General features: G+C 35.6%; 2 protein-coding genes across 2 annotated transcripts in view; one reads left to right on the top strand and one right to left on the bottom strand.

Annotated features, from left to right (window-relative positions):
- The window catches only part of LOC121409203 (vacuolar protein sorting-associated protein 29), a 14,552-nt gene extending 13,698 nt beyond the window's left edge, over window positions 1-854 (bottom strand). Inside the window, exon 1 of the mRNA XM_041601057.1 lies at window positions 775-854. Coding sequence (XP_041456991.1) covers window positions 775-777 — 3 coding nt within the window. The 5' untranslated portion in view covers window positions 778-854. The remainder of the gene's footprint in view (window positions 1-774) is intronic.
- On the top strand, window positions 827-15,098 carry LOC121409202 (cell cycle checkpoint control protein RAD9B-like). Its single transcript, XM_041601056.1, has 13 exons — window positions 827-1,031; window positions 4,467-4,537; window positions 5,837-5,989; window positions 6,292-6,406; window positions 6,519-6,618; window positions 7,005-7,111; window positions 8,417-8,523; window positions 9,266-9,330; window positions 10,673-10,849; window positions 11,346-11,429; window positions 12,223-12,311; window positions 13,001-13,389; window positions 14,078-15,098. The coding sequence occupies exons 1-13, from the start codon at window positions 827-829 to the stop codon at window positions 14,210-14,212; spliced, it is 1,797 nt and encodes a 598-aa protein (XP_041456990.1). The 3' UTR covers window positions 14,213-15,098.

The raw sequence follows: 15,098 nt of genomic DNA, 5'->3' as shown, positions 1-15,098 counted from the left end.
TGCAAGACACAGAAAGGAAATCAATTCAAGTTTCACAATCAACGGAAAATCCAGAACACTTCGAGACCCATTTTGCAAGAAATACAACTAAATAAGGTAAGAATTGAGAGCAACTCACGACACTTTTGACTTACCGACACTTTCATGGTTATTTTTGGAAGATTTCATGGAATTTGGGGCACGAAAATGACTTCGGTAGCTCGCGAAAGTCCTATGCATTACGATGACATATTTTTCATCGCACGGGAGGACAATCACAAAGAGAAAATATCATATTCATCCGCACTGACAGGGGCTTAATTTTGACGATATCGCATCGCTATGCGATTTCACTCATTGACAAGCGGACGTAACTTACGTACAAATTTTGAGCACTTCCGCGACAGCGCCATCTAGTGACTACGGCCGTGCCTAGTCTTGCCCATTCGTCTAATGTAACTTAAACCCAGCTCAGAGTTGGAGCTCAGTTTAGCAGTCTCTTCTCAGGCTTTCAGCACCATGCAGCAAGCACCAACATTAACACATGCGAAACAAACTTGAAATGAAGACAGTTGAATGAAATCACACAAATTCCAATGAACATGACAGAAGACAGATGCAGTGGGACTGTATCATCGCCATCGGCATGATCGGATCATTGATAATGGACAAGATTTTGCAATATAAGGAACATATCTCGTTATTTTTCTAGTATGAGTTCACTTTTTTAGAACTGAAATAAATGAGTGATACAAAATATTTCTAACGAGATCTAGAGACAGTATTTATATTTACCATGTTTTCAGCAGGAACGGGAGATCGAGATATGACAGGAAAAAAATGACCGATGTTGACGCCCAGTCTCAGCTCAGCTAGCTGCAAGGTCAGAAGATCAGAAAGGCCTTTCTTGATTGGACAATTACTCTTTAAAGATGAGCTATCGACCAATCAAATGTCTCTTCTTATTATTAACGCGAGACTTATCAAGGCGCTGAATGTGAAAAACAATCCAGACAAAATGAAGTGCATTATCCCAGGAAACAATGTCAAAGGTATTGTGTCGTTTATTACTATATTACTTCTTCATGAGATTTAGATAGATTGACATTGGTGGATCGATTTAGAGTGTTGACTGTGCTGTGGAAAAGATGAGACTGGAGTGAACAAGCGAGTATTTTTTTTTGTGCGGTCCGTGTCGTACAATTTCTTGTCATGTTTTTTTTTTAATCTACAGTGGCGCTATATAAATTGAAATGAAACTATGTCTGATACATAAATGTGCGCATTATTATAATTATATTGGTGCTTACGCTTATTAAGCCTTAAACGAATAACGTTTGATCTAAGCTAACCAGGCCCAGGGTGACCAGATTTTAAAAATTCAGGATAATCAACAAAGCATGATCATGATGCACGAGCAAATTGACCAAGTAGCCTGCAGCCAGGTCTTAGTTACTTTTAGTACAAAAAATCAACAAAAAAGGCTACACAGTGCTAGACAAGACTTGTAAAACAAAATGAACAAAAGAATGAGGGAGAGAAAGAAAATAGATGAATTGAGACGAAAGAATTAAAAAAATTAATTGTGTGTGTGTATTTGAGTTATCAATCTCTCTCTCTCTGTTCTCATCCCTCCGCTTGGTTTGGAGATCGTCGGGTCCAACCCGCATGTGACGTACATGTATCTTGAAGACTGAATGATAGTGACTTATCAGGCCAGGAGAGCACTGGAGCGGCTATTATGTATTTTTGTGATGTATATCAAGGTATCAAATACATTAATCAGATATGATTATTTACGACTGGGACCGATCTTTAGCATCACCATCTGAAAGACGTGACCAGGGCTCGAACCTCTGCATCAATTTTTAACTTCCCCACATAGCTAGAAGCTTGGATTACAGGTGCACGCCACAATGCCCAAAAGGGGAAAACGTAGTAAAGATAATGAAGGAAAAAAAAATAAGACAAAAAAGAAAGTTACAATAAAAGAAGGATGAAAGATAGAATAAAAAAAAGAAAGCCAAGGTTTCCATCATTTGAAATTAACAAAGAGAGAAAGAAATACAAAGGAAGGGAAGATGAATGAATGTGTGAAAGAAAAAATAAAGAATTAAAGAAAGATTAAAGAGACAGAAGAAAGCATGGAGGAGAGAATAAAAAAGGAAATAATGGAAGGAGAAAGAATGAAAAAAAGAGGAAGTGAGAAGGAAGGAAAGAAAATTTTAAGGAAATAAAGAATGAAGAGAATAAACAAAAAGGAAAGTAAGAGAAAGAAGAAAAAAAGATAAATGAACATACAGAGAGAAAAGATCAGGAAAGATTGGAAATAAAGATAAATGGAACAAAAAAAAGGCATGCAGGAAGGATAGAAGGATGAATAAAGAAGGATAAAATTAGAAAAGAAAGAAAAAGAGAGAGTGAGAGATAAAAACCTTTAAAACTTCAAGCAAACAAACAAATCTAATCATCTAACAAAAATCTTATTAATAGTTTGGGTTTTAGATATATTTTTAAATTGTTAAAAAGCAAATGTTTCAGAAATGAATAAAATCTCAAAGTGAAACTTCAAACTCAAAATTAGATGAAACATTGGGGCATCACACACCTAGGCATCTCTCATCCCATTACAAGATCACAACAAGATTCAAAACAAAAGCCGAAACAACTAGAGCTAGTGATGAAAACTCAATAACTTGCTTCTCCAATAACATCACCAAATCAGTAATCTGAGGATCCATAATATAATTATGAAGAATTCCCTCTGATTTTGTGATTATTTTGGTGGCCTACGTGCAGATCGGGCAACCTATAATTTTCTTAGTAGTGCAATTGCAATGTTTCTTCCGATTTTGCATGCATTTATCGACTTTCTACAGTTCAAAGTGCAAGCCAGTTCGCCCTGCGACATTTCCTTTGATCTACACACTAAAATACACACATAAATTTTTCATACCGGTAGTCATGACATTACATACCGCTATAGCATACAGTACATGTAGCTATATCCAGCTGCCTGCCTGGCTGTTGCAGCTATGTGCGCTAAAAACCTATATAGACTAAGAGCTGTGATACAAAGTGTTGTGGCTAAGAAATTTTCCACAGAACTTTGAAAATCTAAGTCAAATTCACAGAGTACTAAAAAAAATGTTGCCATCCCTTCAAGCAATTACTGCAAGCAAACACTTTTCATAAATTCAATCATATCAAACACCATTTTCTTATAATTTATTAAACTTTTACCATTGGTACATATAAAAACTAAAAATGTAAAATTTTTGCCAAGATAAATCATAAAGTCTTTTTGATTTGATTTGATGTTTATTCTTATCATTGTCAACATTACAAACATTTTTTGTTAGTATATTCACAAGGATCATATACATACATGAAAGGACCATCATAAGCCCTAAAGACTTGAGAGCAATGTCCAAAACATATTTATACATAAATTATACAATAGCTAAAAGAATACAATCATTGATGCAAGCATCAAATTAGATTTAAAAATTAAATTTTTAATTAAGTATTTTTTGTTTGTAACGATATATTAAAGCTTCTGATAATACCCATCTTCTCATGTGAAATATTTGGGTCACTTGAAAATGGTATCTTCCCTATCTATGGTTACCTATAGATATTTCTGAATGCAGACTTAAGCCTCTGTATTCAGCTCCAAATTCTTTCTCCTCTTTTTGGTGGATCATATCCTGGTGGGTCAGCGTCAAACTTGAACTTCACTGGTTCACATCTCCAATACTTATCCAGTCCATTCTCGCAGCTGTGGACACTGGGTGCATAAACTAATGAATTAGACTATTCCAAGGTTTCCCCATTCTTATGTAAAAAGATTTCTTATCTAATCACTGAACATGTTTTTTTTCAACTATGGGAAAGTTGGAAAATTTACAAAATCTTTAATCAGCTGTTTTGTAGGCACTCCCACAAAAAAATAAACTGCATTTCTACAAAAAAACCCATAGCTTGAAATATTTTTTGATAAGCATTATTATCATAGACTTTGCTCAAAACTTACCTGGAATGGAAATGTCCTAAAAATAAAAAAAATAAGGCTTAAATACTCCATAAAAGGTGCTTGAAATGCGTGTAAATGCACTGCAGATCATTAATGTGGCTAAAAATAGGCACTGCCAATGGCAAGCCCATGAAAGTTTGTTTATGCTGTCCTAGGACTGTGTTCTAATCCGGATGAGCCATGGAAACATATCACATTGATAGGCAATCAACTTGGCTGCCAGAAAATGTGTAGATGCCAGACGTTTTATCCAATGAGTCTTGTTTCAATTGGAACGTTTTCATGGTAACAGTGCTTGTCAGCCGATCAAAATCACGGAAAGTTGTCAGATCTGACAATTTCAAGACAACTTGTGTTAATAAAATGCTCCCAAGATTTTTTTTAATCGCAAAAGTTTTATACCTCTATGTAGAGTTTCACTAATGACAACTCTATATTTTCCTTTGAACAGTTTTTGGACGAGCCGTTCATTGTCTTTCCAAAGTTGGGGAAGATCTGTATATGGAACCATTGGAGACAGGTGTAAGTATTCACAGCTCAAAATGATTAAACATTTTCCAAATAGCTATACATGCATGTAAGCTGATATTCTTGCTGTGTTATTATTTTTGCTATTTTAGGAGTCCAATATCACTTAACCCTAATACTACGGGGGGGGGGGCATTATGACCCCACCCCCCTGTAAAACTTTTGTTGGTACACCTCAATATTTCAAAGCAAAATTTCATGACTGATCCTTCCCGCACATTTTGATACCAAATTTATGGCGATCGGATCTACCGTGCAGGTGTCAGATTATGTTTACCAAACACATATCACTGAAAATTTGCTATTTCTCCATATTACTGTGTATAAAACCCTATGGACAAAAATCAGGACCTTTTCCATTATGTATATTATTCTAGTAAGTATCATTGTTTCATATAGTGTAAATAATTACCACACACACACTCTCACACACCCCCTCACACACAGTGGCATATGCAGGGGGTGGTTACAGGTGTTCAACCCCCCTCTTAAATTGTTTTGATACCCAAAACCTCCCCCCTAAAACATTGTTGAAGACGTTTTTTTTTGGTCAAATTTTTTTGAGGTACGAAACAACCTAAAATTTGTAATGAAGACCTTTATTTCTATTTTGGGAGGTTGTCAACACTTTTTTCAGCTTGAAATCCCCCTCTTTCAAAAGACCTGCATATGCCACAGTTTACACACAAACAACATCTGAAAAAAAGCGTGATGGAAAACAAAGAAATAATAAGAAAATTGAAAAACAATGAAATACATAAGAAATAACTACCACAACCTATCTTTTTCTTTCAGGAATTAATGAGGGAGTTATGAAAGACATTTGTACCAAACATTGCTATCCCTTAGGCTTCATTTAGTGAGAAAAAACAAAATCTATGATTTATCGCAAAAAATAATTAATAAAAAATAAATAAAAGGACTTCCATAAATTTAGCTATGTAACTTTGCAGATTACATAATTCTTGACCAATGAGCAAAATTTCGAGGCAATCGGGCAACCCAAGGCTGAGATCTTGGGGAGGGGGACCATAATGGGCCCTTCCTGGTAATAACAAGCTTTGAAATACCCCGGGAGTATTAGGGTTAAAAACTTTCTGCAAGAAACCATTGCTGCGGGTGAAAACAAACTAGATTAGAAAAATGTTCAAAAGTCATAAAACTTTATTCTACATGCTATACTAAAGAACAACTGATAAATTTGTCATATTTCTCATGAGAGCTGACACAGCCTTTACCTCAAGTACAATCTATGATATGAAATATGTTTTCTTTAAATCTCTCTTGTTTCAGTTGGCATTACGAGCAGTTAACTCTTCTCGGTCAGCTTATTCCTGCTTCTTGTTCAGTCCAAGTTTCTTTCTTCGCTATGATGATAGGATAGATACCCCATCTCAAGCCTCTCAGGATGCTGAAGAGACTACCAGATGGAGAGTCACAATGAAGGTGACTATAGTTTTTTTAAAATGGGAAGTAAGAATTTATAAATGCTTTCCCTTCAACACTCTTGAGAGTTAACACATGCGTTATGAACGTTATGAATTTTTCTATTGTTATTATTATGCTACCTTTAATATTGTTTCATTTACTATCCCATTATTGATGAAATTACCTCTATTTGGGGGGGATTTGAATATAAAAGGTAATCACCTAATTTCCAGGGAATTTCTTTTCATTGAAACTTCTTTTCAGTCTGTTGAAGGAATGTACATATCTGCATCTAACTTCAAAAATTTCTTCTTTGTCAGTCCTGTTTAGCAGTCTTCAAATCATTGTCGAATCTGGAGAAGAATGTAGACAGATGTAACATTAATCTTGATGCTGAGGATTGCCGGCTTGTCTTTCAGCTTCACTGCAGACATGGTAAGAACAATCTCTCATATCTATCAAAGATGATTTCATAGACCCTGTAAGCTATTCTCAGCTTATTAGTAGATCGAACTTACCAAGTTGCTGTAAAAATTGTTCTTGACAGGTATTGTGAAGACCTACAACTTAGTCTACCAAGAAACAGAGACCCTTCAAGCAGTCTTCTCTAAAGACCTCTGTCCAAACAGGATTACTGCTCCAGCAAAGTGAGTATTTTACAAATAGGAATTTTGATCTGTCAAACACTTATGAGGGTCTAAATCGGTGTTATAGGGCTATTACTCTACCATTTTCTTCATCATCATCAGCAGCGTCATCATCATCAACCTCCTTTTCATTATCATCACCCTCCACCTCCATCTCCTCCTCCTCCCCCTTTCCTCTCCTCTCCCTCTTCCCCTCCTCTTTAAATTATTATGACTTAAAAATGTGGTATATCAGAATGTATTGTCGTGGTGTGATTACTGTTTATGTAAGCTCTATTAAATGCAAGGATTTTGGTATTTAGGATCATCGAAGTGATTGCTGTGGCTGTATTGAAATGAGGTGATTGCCTTCCTCATTTACAACATGTTTAATGTATTATCTTTAGATTACTAGCAGAGGCAGTAGGAAGCTTCCAGTCATCTCAAGAAGAAGTCACTATGTTTGTCACCCCTACACAGCTTGGTTACAAGAACTATGTTGATGATGAACCAGGTAAATATATTTCAGCTAATATTGAGTAGTTGCAGAGAATCAAGATTGTTACCATGTTGTTATAGATCTACATTAAAAGGGTACTCCAGGGTGATTTGAACCGATAAATAAATTCACACAGACAATTCCATGAAAATTTCAGAAAAAATCAGACATGTAATAACAAAGTCATTGCGTACTAGCTTTGTATTATTTATTTTGGTAAAAAAGTTTTATGAATGCCCTTGTGAATTTCCAATGGGCACGCTGATGATGTATTTTATCATAGGAAATTACATTTATTCAATTTTTGTCCACTAAGAATGAAAAAAAAATTGGATTGGCAACTGATTTAATGCATAAGATATTCATTGCTGCAACTTATTTAGTTACAAGAGAGATGTATCATACGTACCTGTACAGTGTCCTATCTAGACCCATTTTGATGGTCGCTATTTCACAGCATTACAAAGTATTTTCAGGCTGAGTCAGTGGTCTTATAGCCAAGAGTGAAGGAACATTAATGTAATAGCAATCTGACATTAGCAAATCTTTGAAAATAAATTAATATTTATCAAATATATGAATGTGTAATGTAAATAAAACAAGATTGAGGATGGAAATGGACACAAGGGCAATTCCTCTTTGCAAGTAGTTAGTTTTAGAACACTTCATTTGAAATTAGTGGTGGATAGAAGCAATGCTTTTCATGATAAGTGGTGGTCAGAAATCTTCTGTGCTGGTTGGGCGTGACCAGCACCTGTATAATATCAAATAATTATGATTTCATATGATAACATAGAAAAAAGGGAAAGTGAGGACCTTTCATCATCAGCCATATAATGAACATTCATGTAGGATTGCATATAGCCGTTTCCACAAATTTAATAAATTTGTAATTTTTCACATTTTAATGAATATTCAGCATTTTGTTTTGTCAATTTTACTGTTTAAGTTACATGTAGTTTTTTTCAGCCTGGAGTACCCCTCTAAGTAAGTTTACCTAAAGCTATGTAAATTCATTAAATCTACTTCGATAAATGAAATATGAGCACTTTAAATATTGCCATCACAGATAAACACATGGAGCAAGATGTATTATCGATTTAGACCTGTCACCTGGCAAATTTGATATTTATTTTCTTTTATGCAGAAATAGGAATTTGAGATAGATTGCAATTTTGCAACTCTTCTTCATAAAACCTTGCCCAGGTGTTAATCATTGCATAAAAGTCACCACTGCTAATTCCCTGTATTAGCACAAATAAGCTTCTTGCTGGACAATTAAGTGCAGTATTTTCTCCTGTTTTTTCTGTATCTTCACAGATCCAACCAAAGTGGTACATTCTGAATTGCGTCTTGTACCTGAGGAGTTTACAGAGTATCTCATTGGAGTAGATACAGAAGTCACATTCTCTCTCAAAGACCTCAGGGTGAGTGAATAACCTCCTTGAATCTGCACTCATTTGATATCATCATACCTTCACTTCAGCTCACCTGTTGGAAGTACACATCTTCATTATCTTTCAGAGGACTACTTTATTTCAGTAAAATCCTTAATTTTGAAGCACTTGTCTCTGACTGTTACTTTGTCTTTACTATCACTCACAACTGCCTGAGATTAATAACTTGTTAGTACTGAAAGCTTCTGAAAACTATTTTCAGGTCTTGTAGTCCTGTTCCTGACTAGTCATAATGCATGTTAGCATGTTGTGTATCCAGGGCCAAATAATGAAAAATATAAAAGCAGAGCCAATAATCACACCAAATGCGGGTACCCAGAGACTGAACCAAGCAGAAGGTTCATTATTTTGGCCCTTAGAAGCACAAGCCTAGATACATAGTTTGTTTTCTACTACAACAGATGGATATTTCCCCATACACTTACATGTACTAATGAGCTGCTCTAAAATCTGAGTACATGTTGAATTGTTTTCCGAACCAAACCAATCAGATCACATACCATTCTTAGAAGCTGTACAATATTGTGTTGCCATGAATGTTTAGCTTTTTTCCAGATATGTCCTACCTCCTTTGATGTTATATTTTGATGTCATAGCCTATTTCGTTATTATCAGTGAGGTAATAACCTGTTTTGTAGCCTAGGTACAGATTCTATGATATTTTGTTTTAATTATGATATATTTAATAAATTATTTTTTCTCATACCTTCAGGCAATCCTGTCTTTCTCTGATGCTGCTGGCCTTCCACTGTCTATTCACTTTGAAACACCAGGAAAGTAAGTTAAATCATTTTCTTTTCTGGAAAATGCTCTTCCTGGTTAAGTTTGGGTCTACTTTGCCTATTTATCAATAAATCATTGGGTTTCACTAACTTGAGATAGCCTTTATCTCCAAACATTTTGTGTAATGTGATATAGGCTTGAGTTTCTCTTCAGCTTTTGAAATTTTTAATGTCACCATTAGATGAAACAAGCCCAGCCTGGTTAGGGTTAAGAACTAAGTTTAAAGAAAAATGTATATGATCAAGTAGGACCATGGAAGTAAGATTTCTAAAGTTTTAAATTTATTGGCTTGTAAAGTTACAATCCCATTGCATGGGTGTGCTATTTTGTTGGTCTATTTGCGACTCGTACCATGTTATCATTTACTTCCTTAAACAAGTTTTATTAGTGGAAATAAGTTTAATGTGTAGTGAGAAAGCTTGAAGCAGTCTTGGAAGTGATTTCAACCAGATTGGAAATCCACCTTGCGATGCAGTATTCAAGACCGCTTTGCCTCGTTAAACTGGTTAAAGCGAAGGAAAGTACACACGGGGCCCCGTCTTACAAAGAGTTACGATTGATCCGATCAATCGTAATTCTATGGAAATCCATCAGTGTCATATTTTTTTTCTACAAGAAATTTGCACAATGTCTTTTGTATGCACAGAGAAGTGCAGTGAATTTTCAAAAAAACAATGAATGCATGAACATACATCACAGCTTGAAAATATTTTGAACAAACATGCATAATAGATGTTGAGGTTGCTGGCCGTCCATAGTTGCGATTGATCGGATCAATTTTAACTCTTTGTAAGACGGGGTCCTCGAGAGATAATGATGAAAATGCTAACCAAGCAATCTTTTAAACTGGTTTCCTAAATTGGTTTAAGAGAAACCAGATCAAGACAGTAGATGAGAATGGGTTCTTCATTACCCAGTTTTAGTTCTAAGACAGAGTAACTGATGAGAGTCGCAAACAGACTGAACAAAATTGTTGCCCCCCCCCATACAACAGGATTATAAAGTTACAAGCCAGAGCTATGGTCTGTTAAATTTAAAGAAGAAAATTGAGAAATCCTCTTTATTTCCATAATTCTACTCCATTGAGTAAAAGTTTGAAATATGTGAATGTATCATGTAAAAATAATGACATATTGACCTGGATAAGAAAATAAGTCCTGAATTGGTTGGTATATGTATATATACACAGTCTTACACTTAATTTGTTATGCATTTTTTCTTATTTCACCCGTCAGTGGTCTAAAAAAATGTGCGACAACTTGGCCCTATGAACTAGCAAACATCCAGTTGTAAGAGTTCTTTTCTACTTTTCTCTCTCTATACTTGTCATGACCAGACCCATTGTATTCAGTGTAGAGTCTGAGCAGACATTAGAGGCTACATTTGTTCTGGCTACCTTGACTGAAGTGTCCAGTAGTCAAGTGACCGGTGCCTCCCAGCAGGCCAGAGCGAGTCAAGCTGCTCCGGTCAATCCTCAGCAGAGACACAAAAACAAAAATAATCCTAGGAAAAGGTTTGTTATGTTTTGAATCATACTTGCATTTAATGAGTATTGATCATGTAACTATCTGGTTGGAATGTATTACAAATTTTAGTTTTACTGGATGGTATAATAAACTGAGCAATGGTAGACTTTATGAAATTATTGCAAAATGAATATACTTGATACATGTACGTGGTAGAAGTCATTGGAATTGAATACACAGAGGTGCTGAGTGATTAGTTTTCAAAGGGAGGGATGGGATTCAATAAAAAAAAATAACTTCAATTCAATTAATTTGTCATATGTCAATTTGCATGGACATGCAGAGGAAAAACAGCCATTTTGGATTTAAAGGATGTAGCTTGCATATACAAATGTTGTCTGGAATTTCACCTTTTGATTGAAAGGTCTTCTGCATTTTTTTAAATGTATGTTTGAGTCTTGCAAATGACCATTATAGATTACATGTCTGTCAGATACTGTCATTCTAGGCACGTTTTTTTATGGTGTCTGTATTTTATTTTAGTTCTACTGCTGGCCCAGTTTCTAGAAAGAATCAATCAAGCAATAATGGAGATGGTAGGAGAATGCCTAATGGACACACAACAAGGTGAGATAAGTGCATCAGCATCTTCTTGTATGATATGGTGGAAGATTTTTAAGATTTATATCCTATTGCTGTAACTTTCAGGCATCAATTTAAAGTTCAATCTGTTTTCTACAGTTTGAAATAAATCCCAAATATGATTAAAAGTGGTATAAACAAGCAACAACCAACAGGAATACAACATACACATCATAGTTGTGGGAAAGTGCCAATAGAATAATGGAACAGGAAAAATTGGTTTTAACTTTTAAATGATGATAATGGATGACAGTGATGATGATTGCCATGATGATGATGATGATGATGGTGGTGGTGATGATGATGATGATGATGATGATGGTGGTGGTGGTGGTTGTGATGATGATAAATGATGATGATGATGGTGGTGATGGTGGTGGTTGTGATGATGATAAATGATGATGATGATGATGATGATGATGGTGGTGATTATGATGATGATGATGATGATGATGATGGTGGTGGTGGTGGTGGTGGTGGTGGTTGTGATGATGATAAATGATGATGATGATGATGGTGATGATGGTGATGATGATGATGATGATGATGATGGTGATGGTGGTGGTGGTGGTGGTGGTCATGATGATAAATGATGATGAAGATGAAGATGATGGTGATGATGATGGTGGTGGTCATGATGATGATGGTGGTGATGATGATGATGTAAAAAGTGGAGTTAGTGATTACTAACAGTAGCCAATCTTAAAATTCTGTTATAGGAAGTTAAAAACCTAGTTCACTGATCACTGTCTTTTTTCTTTCTTTTTTTTTGTAAAAGAGATGAATATGAAGATGACTTTCCTGATGATCTAATGGCTGACTTATTAAATAGGAATGAAAGGACAGTCAACCAAGCAAATGAAAATGGTTGGTATATATATTTTCCTCTTTCATACAAATGTTCCATGTTAAAGGCTGTGTGTCATTTGTGAAATTTGTAAACATGGCTACGTGTTAATGGTTTTGTATGAGCTGCTACGGAAATCCCCCCATCAGTATAGCATAGCCCCCAAAATCCAGCCCAATTAGGGTTAGAAATTAATTTTTCATATTTCGTACATATACATCTGTATAATGAAATAAATTCTAAATGTTTGACATCAGTGGCTCTCTCATTTTCATAAGTTCTATGATGTGCATAAAATGTTCAAGAAAAACCTTTAAAATGCACATCCAATTTTTAAATTAAAGTGTTGGCGTTATTCTTGATTCATTTTCTCTTTTTATTTGAATCAACTGGTCGCTTGCATGGACTTGGCCAGTATATATTTATTTTACAGGTCCTTAATGTGGCAATAAATAATTATTTCATTTTCATTATATGAAGTTGATTTCATCAACATGGGTGAGAGTGCTCTCAAAACCATAACAAACACCATGAATTCAACCGATATGAAGATTTAAATAGTCATATTTTAAGATTATTAATCTACATACTGTATGATGATATTTGTTTGTTAATCTGCCTGCAATATTTGGCAAAAAGTGGAGGAATTCAAGCATGAATTTAATTGAAACGCATATGCTTATTTTAAACCATCCATTTGTTTATACAGTTGCTACAGGGCCTCCTGTTTCATCCAGGCTAGACCCCACACCATCCACTTCCAAGGACAATGACGACACAGCTTTCACATCCAGCCCTGTCATCCCCTTTGACTCCGCCCTTAGTCACAGGTTTCAGAAGACGGTCAACGATCAGAGTCACCATGATGACCGTCTCCATCCACCAGAGTCAGCGGAGAAGGAGGGGCATAAAAGTCCTAACAGGACTCTACTGGCTAACTTCATGGATGATGACAGCAGGGATAGTTTAGGTGATGGTGGTGGGCCTTCTCTCATCAGAGATGAGGGAGGAGGAGGGGATAGAAATAGTGATGCGGACCTTGATGATGACGACGATGATGAATTCAACTTCATCCCAGCCACTCCTCCAAGCAAAAAAGTGAGTTTGTACATTATTATGCTCTCTGATTTGATACTTTATGAGAAAATCTCTAGCAGCAGTTTAAACAAATCTATACTGGATCTATAGAGCAGTGCAGCCCAGCTCTTGGATTGTAATGCTCATATGCAATTTGGGATCAAATAGAAGTTTGGATTAGTCTCTATAAAATGTAGTTATAAGAAGGCTACAAAACGGGTTATTACCTCACTGATAATAACGAAATAGTTTTCATGATTTATGGTAAAGTTCATTTTCAGTGTATTCCTAGCTAAGTTTCCTCTATTACCTCTTCCTACAGCATCCGTACTGTATATTGCTACCCAATCTATAAAATCCATTACTTTTAGAATTAACTCTTTGAAATGTTGGTATGTGAGTTGATGCTCTTATGTAAAACAAAATTATCTATGCAAGAATGATGAATTCTTCTAATCCAAACTTTGCATACCGGTATATTATAAACCATCAAACGAAGCCTTGTATTTACATACAATTTTTTTTCTTATGAAAACTCATGGGTGAGAAGAAATATTTTTGCAGAAAATATATTTCTTCTCACCCATGAGTTTTCATAAGAAGAAGAAATATTTTTGCAGAAAAGAACTTAAGTTTGATTATTCTGTTCACATGATGTGGAAACAGACTGTTCAACGTGGTTTGCTTTATTCTTTGTTTTGCTTTACAGTTTAAATCTATGTTCTTTGGTGCGTCACAGTCCCAACAATCACAGAGCAGTACCCAGAGGAGTAGACCCCCTCCGTCTCAGCCCCATCGGGGAGGGGCTGTAACAGTACTGGCAGAGGATAGTGATGAAGACTGATATGAGCTATGTATTATACTGCATCCTAGAGAAGTGCCAGGCTTGTTGTGCCTACAGTGGGCTGTGACAGTGATTCAGATTCCTTAGTCTGCCCATCCTTGAGAGACATTGAGGGTAGTTATTGAGTGCCTGTAACAGTCATCAAAATGAGATATGATATTCATCTTCAAAATTCAAATCTTATGGGGCAGTGGATAATGATAAAGTCTACTATAGGTTTTTATATTTCACCCCAGCCTAGATGAGAGATGTTCCATTCTTCTCACCCTATAGGAAATGGCTAGTGGAAGGTGATACAGTTTTTATTTTGTCTTCATTTTGCCTTCATCTCAAAGGGCAGTTTATTCCCATCCGAGAGAATGGTCTTGCATTACAGGCTAGGTAACAAGCCTGTAATGTCATCACCATCACTTAGCCATGGAGGCATGCTATAGACGCTAGCAAAGGATAGGGATATTGGATGATAATTCAAGCTTTGCTGTAAATCCTTGTTCCATGGGTGTGCTCACATTCATGGGGACATGCATTTCAAGGTATGGAAGAAAAGTGATAATGGCTTTATGAAGTGCTAGGACATATTCTTGAGTGTTAAATCAGATTCTTTATAGTCATTTAAATTGAAACATGATCTTGAATTCTAGTTGCAAACAAGCATTTGAATGTAAAGTTCATTATTTGTTAAAATTTGATTTTGGTTAGAAAAATTCATTCCTACTTTGTAAAATACATCCAGGAAAATTTTGAGGATCTGGTCTAGCCAGTCTAATGTTCTAGACTGATACAAAGTCATGCCTACCTTGTAAACCACTTTATGCTGTAGGATGTAACAATTCTGAAATGTTTAAATTTCTGTGAATAAACAAAATAGTCTTCCATTTTCACATAA

The sequence above is a fragment of the Lytechinus variegatus genome, chromosome 2 (assembly GCF_018143015.1).
Source record: "Lytechinus variegatus isolate NC3 chromosome 2, Lvar_3.0, whole genome shotgun sequence".
Classification (NCBI taxonomy): Eukaryota; Metazoa; Echinodermata; class Echinoidea; order Temnopleuroida; family Toxopneustidae; genus Lytechinus; species Lytechinus variegatus.
Note: the sequence above shows the minus strand (reverse complement) of the source record. Positions and strands in the feature narration are given on the sequence as shown.